This window comes from Ursus arctos, unplaced genomic scaffold (assembly GCF_023065955.2).
Source record: "Ursus arctos isolate Adak ecotype North America unplaced genomic scaffold, UrsArc2.0 scaffold_23, whole genome shotgun sequence".
In the NCBI taxonomy this organism is placed as follows: domain Eukaryota; kingdom Metazoa; phylum Chordata; class Mammalia; order Carnivora; family Ursidae; genus Ursus; species Ursus arctos.
Genome location: NW_026622908.1, coordinates 34,523,290 through 34,529,656, shown reverse-complemented (window position 1 = coordinate 34,529,656; position 6,367 = coordinate 34,523,290). Strand labels below are relative to the sequence as shown.

Here is a 6,367-nt window from a genome sequence, read left to right as displayed (position 1 = left end):
GTGGACCTCATGGTGAACCAAGAGACATGGGGGTGCAGTATCCAACGAAGCGCTTGCACGGAGATAGATCTAGGAGCAGACCTGAGCGTGACCGAGCCCTCTTAAAGTCACTCTCCAGAGCCTCCCTCTCCTCACTAGTCCTGGCCTCAGTGAAAGGGAAGAGTGGGAAAGAGTGATCACCAACAAGGGGATGCAATAACTCTATTACATACAATTTTGCTAAGCAATGCACTATAACCCTGGAAAGTACAAAGAGCAAAATATAATCATAATTATAATCATTTAATCCCAACAAATAAGTAATCAGTCTAAACTTGATAGGTAATAATGTTATTGGTAGTCTCCCATTCATTTCTCACAAATGAGGAAGCAAAAATTAGAAAGTTTAAATGATTACTTAATATCACACAAATGATAAGTCATGGAAAAAGGATTCAAAGATTTAAAAAAAAAGTCACTAGCTTGCAATTACAAACATGTGCAGTTGGTCTATGATCCATCTTTCATGAGACTCAATATCCTTAATCTCTAAAGAATGATGAGTTTAGAACAGTGATGAAGGGGTATGTTTGGAGGACCCACAAAGACAACGGAGGGTGCCCATAGCACACAGGGTTAAACCAGACGCAGACATCTTTTTTCCTGCAGCCACAGACATACAGACTACAGGTAGTGAACACATTCCTGGCTATCCCTGTTTTCCCAGGGTCGACTGCCCTTAATGTTTTTTTATTTGAATCAGTGTTCTCAAGTTAATTTTTCTGAATAAAACCCTCTTATGTTTTCCACTTAGAAGCCTTCTAAAAGATATTCTCACGAGCACAATACCAGTTCTAACAATTAAAAAAAAATCTAGTAATTTGAACTGAGTAATAGGAACATTTATACTCAAGATCAACAAGTGAGGACAGAAGAATGAAGGCCTGAAATAGGCAGCTGAAAATATATGTGAAAAGACACTTTATGAAAAAGTGCTACTGAACAGAAAAATGCATGAAGTACAGTAGGATTGTCAAAAAGTGTAGTTAATTAAGTGTAGGGTCATATGGCAAAGCTCTGAGTCTGTCTCCACAGTAGCCAACGTTCCAGAGCCTCTGCTGAATGGGATATAGTTTGTTTTTCCTGTGTTGTTTCCAGAAAGTATAATGGAATGGCCCTAAAGGAAATTTCAGGGGACCTTTTATGGTGATCATCCCCAGGACTTCACCAGGAGCAGTGGGACACATACAAATAGTAACACCCTTAAATTTGTAACAGTTGCCATGATCGCAAGAGCCCATCTAGACGCTTAGACAATGTGAACAACAATCAATGTCAAGGAAGGTAAATTGAAAAGCACATGTTAAATTTCTTCCTCCACAGATAAAAAGCCAGGAAAAATGACCTGAAGAAAAATCTAACCAAATTTACGGAATTTGTTCTCTTAGATTTTGTCGACGTCCCCATCTCCAGTGGTTCTACTTGGATTGTTCGTAGTTGTCTGTAGCCTTATGCTGATGAACAACGGCACCCTGTTTCTAAAAAAAGAACTGGACCCTGTTCTCCAGATTACCATGTAGTTTTGTTTTTTTCTTAAAAGTTTTTCCTTATAAAATCTTTAAAAAATTTTTTTTAAAAAGTTTTTCAGTGTTGGAAATCTGCTACGTATCCTTTACCCTCCCAGAAGGTTCTTGAATCTTGGGACCCAAATAGAACAGTTTTCAGTTTAGTCATACAACTGTTTGAGCCCAAGTACTTCCATCTATAATGTACCATGAGAACATCAACATTTAATTCAAGATTATTTTAGACTAAATGAGAGATCTTATTGCATGCCCTTGACCAACACAATGGTAGTTTAGATAAAATCAGTTTGTCCTTTGTTTTCCCAGATATTATTAAATGGTATTATAAAATTGCCTTTCTTGTTTAAATTTCTATATTGTCCACCTATATTTCAATACATGAGAAGATTATGGAGTCTCTGTACATCTTATTAATTACTCATGGGCATACAATTGCTCACTCTCTAGCTAAAATATATATTCTCTGCCTTTGGTATTTCTGGAAACTAAAAATGATGTTTTTTAAAATACTTTATGGTATTCCATTATGATTTTCATGTTTTTCATCTCTGACATATTATTAAAATAAAAATTGTTAAATGAAAATGGCCCGTGGCAGGTAGCAAGTCACTCGAGGATACATTTATTAGGCAGAGTTTCAGATATCGTATCATTAATGTAATTCCTTCAATAGTGTCGTTATCACTTAAATAACCAATAGGTCAAAAAACACTTATCAAACATTTACTGAATCTTTGAATAAGATAAATAAAATGTCTTGCATTATAATACCTGATGACCATGTTGTTTATTTTACTTTGATAAATAAATGAAACCAGATATTTTCAAATAAATGCATGCACGAACGGTAGCAGCTACAGCTGTGCCATGTGGAAGGGAAGGCATGCCTTGTACTTACAGAAGGTTTCATGGAAGAAGTGAGAATTACAGAATACATATATATAAAATTTGAAATTTGGTGGTAACATACCACTGAGAAACTGTGATGTGAAAGTTTCTGCCTCAGGATTCTGTTTGTTAATATGAAGGAAAAAATGGACTAATTTGGTCTGCACACAAACACACAAAAATTGAAAATTCATAATTCTAGAACACATCGCTTTCATTCAAATCCAAACCTAGTATTAAATATGTTGATATATTGAGAATATAGCATGTGTTCTCCATTAGACCTCAGTTGTGTTTTCTGAGCCCAGGATATAAAAAGCTGGAAATTAATAAACAATAGAAATTTTATGTGCTAATTCCCCAAAATCCTTTTAGTCCATTAGAAATTAGAAAACAAATTAGAAAAGAATCCTCAAAAGATAAATGGCTAATTTCACTATTTTCACAGATGGAAAAAAACCCAGCAGAAACAAATCTCACTTCAATGACGGAATTCATTCTTCTGGGATTTTCTGATTATCCTAATCTTCAAACGTTTCTTTTTGTAGTATTCTTCTTTGTCTATGTGATAATTCTGATGGGAAATGGCATTATTGTTCTCATAACCAGGGTTGACCAGGCTCTCCAGACCCCCATGTATTTTTTCCTTAGTAATTTTTCCTTCTTGGAAATCTGTTTTGTATCTGTCACTCTTCCCAGAATGCTCACAAATCTTTGGACTCAGAAAAGAAATATCTCTTTGTTTGCCTGTGCAGCACAAATGAATTTTGTCCTTATGCTCGGAAACATAGAGTGCCTCCTTCTGACGGTGATGGCCTATGACCGCTACGTGGCCATTTGTAACCCTCTGCATTACCCGCTAGTCCTGAACCACAAGGTCTGTGTCCGGCTGGTGGCGGCCTGCTGGATCACTGGGGTTCCAGTCGAGATAGGGCAGACGTGCCAGATTTTCTCTCTGCCATTTTGTGGGTCTAACCAGATCAATCACTTCTTCTGTGACATCCCCCCACTACTCAAGCTGGCCTGTGGGGACACTTTCCTGAATGAGATGTTAGTCTTTACAGTTGCTGTGCTCTTTGTTACGATCCCTTTCCTGTTGATACTTGGATCCTACAGTAAAATCATCTCCACCATCCTGAGGTTGCCGTCAGCAACAGGACGAACCAAAGCTTTCTCCACCTGCTCATCTCATGTCACGGTTGTGGCCATGTTCTTTGGATCTGCAATCATCACATATTTACGACCCAAATCTAAACATTCTTCCAGAACAGACAAGTTTCTCTCCCTTTTCTATACCATTGTTACCCCAATGTTTAATCCCATGATATACACTCTGAGAAATAAGGATGCCATGATAGCCTTGAGAAAATTGTTGCCGTAATATTTAACATATTAGCTGCTGGTGTGAACTCATTGTCAGTTTTCTTATTTAATTTTGCCATTGTGCAATCAAAAATTAATATTTAGTTTGTTTTCCTAGCTCACTATACATAGATTACCTCCACTCATTGCTGAACTTGTTGTTTTGTGCTGGACTCTGATATCAAGATTATATCCACAGGGTTCTAGGGTTTTTAGTTTCCTAAATTAAATTAAGAACTTAAGAAACTAAGTATCCAGCCAATCTCATATTCAGGGCACCACTCTGCTTCTCCCTCAAAGTTACTAGTGATGGGTACTTTTTCTGAAAAATATAATATCTCTTATCTAGTAATGGATGTCATATACTTTTTGCCCACCTAAAAACTACAGCCATTTTTTTAAAATTATAGCAAATAGGCTTTATTTCAGGAACTTGCAATTAAAGGATGGTATAGTGAATGTTTTTGATACTTTCCCCTTTATGTAACAGTCTTTTTCTTCTTCTCATAAAATTATTAGATTGTAAATATGGTAAGCTTCTGGAGAATATTTGTTAAATATCTATATGCTTATACTTTAAGGCATTTTACCATTCATCAAACTGAATTTTCCTTGTTATGATTTAGAGAACACCTAAGGAAAGCCTAAAACAAACAAAAACCCTCTGATGATTGGTACTTACGAATTGATAGTATGGCAATGAATCTTTTACCCTCTGCTTTTTTTTCTACATGTCAGTCTGCTTTTCTCTTTGACATGCTTTTTCTATATAGCTGAATCATGACCAGTGACATTTCGATAATTTTTTACCTTATATTTTACTAATACAAAAAATAGTGCTTTTCAGAGAAACAATATGTATGGGATCGAACTATTTTGTTCCCAAAAGGATTCAGCCGTTCTTTAAGATTACTTGACTCATTTTTTTGTAATTCTTTTGGTGGAGTATATAGTTGAGATTAGTATAGAAGCACCTCAGATATTTACCGCATTATTTTGCCAAGTCCTTCTGGATGAAAGGAGGATAACTGAGAAGAGAGAATCATTATACTAAACAAACAAAAGTTACCATAAAGAAGCGAAAGTCTTATATTTCTTTAGATGTTTCCCATTAAAATACAGAAAACCCATTTGGATCTATTTTCAATCAAACTTGGAAAATAATGCAGTCTGTGGGGCGTCTGCCTTCGACTCAGGGCGTGATCCCAACGTTCTGGGATCGAGCCCCACATCAGGCTCCTCCGCTAGGAGCCTGCTTCTTCCTCTCCCACTCCCCCTGCTTGTGTTCCCTCTCTCACTGGCTGTCTCTATCTCTGTCGAATAAATAAATAAAATCTTAAAAAAAAAATTTAAAAAAATGCACTCTGTATACAGTTTGTTGTTTTAAATTTATTGTTTTAAAGCTTGTATCCTTTTTTAAATATATGTTTAAACAATAGCCATAATTTATACATCCATTAGTTCTCTCGTTTAAAGACGTATTGTAGCATCAATAAAGATCTAAAAACACAGAACGATTAAGGCACTCATCTCAGAGAACAGGATGTTCAGACAGCAACTGTGACTACAACATATTACCCACGTAGAGAAATAATGGAAGAAAAGGTAAGAATGTTGATTTTGTAACCATTTTGAAGTGCCTCGTTTCAGTTTCTTATTGTTGCATAACAAATCCACCCCAAGTTTGTAGCTTAGAACAACATCACCTTATTGTACTTCATAAGTGTGTGGGTCAGGAATCGGGGCGGGGCCCACTGAGTGATTATTCTCCTTCATGTGACCCTGACTGTGGTCACTAAGGAGTGCTCAGATGGTAACTGGTCTGATCTGCAATGTCTGAAATAGTTTTGTATTACAGTGTATTACTATGTATTGCCATATGATACAGTTACAACGATGGATTTCAAAGAAAAAAGAATCTAGTTCTTATGTAACTTATGTATACATGGGGAGAAATAGTTAAATACTTAGGTAAATATATTAGTAAGAGAGGAGCCTGGGTGGCTCAGTCAGTTGAGAGCATCTATCTCTTGGTTTCAGCTCAGGTCATGATCTCATGGGTTGTGAGATTGAACCCTACTTAGGGCTCCATGCTTGGTGGAGAGTTTGCCTGGGGATTCTCTCCCTCTGTCCTTCCCCTCACTTGTGTTCTCTCTCTCTCTCTCGAAAATAAATAAATAAATCTTTAAAAAATGCATTAATAAGATAGTCTAAAATTATGAAGTAAATCACATACAGTAGGGGCACCTGGGTGGCTCAGTAGGGTAAGCGTCTGCCTTCAGCTCAGGTCATGATCTCAGAGTCCTGGGATCGAGCCTCGCATCAGGCTCCCTGCTTAGCGGGAGTCTGCTTCTCCTTCTCCCTGCCACTCCCCCTGCTTGTGCTCGTTCATTCTCCCTCTCTGTCGAGTAAATAAATAAAATATTTTAAAAAAAAATCATGTATGGTGAAGTGATTGAGAGTGCATTTGTAATAAAACACTTCTTACTTTAGTTTGGGTATTCAGAGGTTAAAGAATATTTTCCATCAGGACTGGCACTAAAGTATCGTTT

The 6,367-nt window shown here is 36.8% G+C and overlaps 1 protein-coding gene across 1 annotated transcript; it reads left to right on the top strand.

The window, feature by feature from the left end:
• The first annotated feature begins 2,901 nt into the window (after nt 1-2,901).
• Nucleotides 2,902-3,834, top strand: LOC113246532 (olfactory receptor 10AG1-like). The gene has a single exon (XM_026487128.3). It carries the CDS (start codon nt 2,902-2,904, stop codon nt 3,832-3,834), a length of 933 nt encoding a protein of 310 aa, XP_026342913.2.
• Nucleotides 3,835-6,367: the final 2,533 nt, after the last annotated feature.

Bases quoted from the DNA above. Each gene is read 5' to 3' on its own strand.
- LOC113246532 (XM_026487128.3), top strand. From the start codon at position 2,902: ATGGAAAAAAACCCAGCAGAAACAAATCTCACTTCAATGACGGAATTC.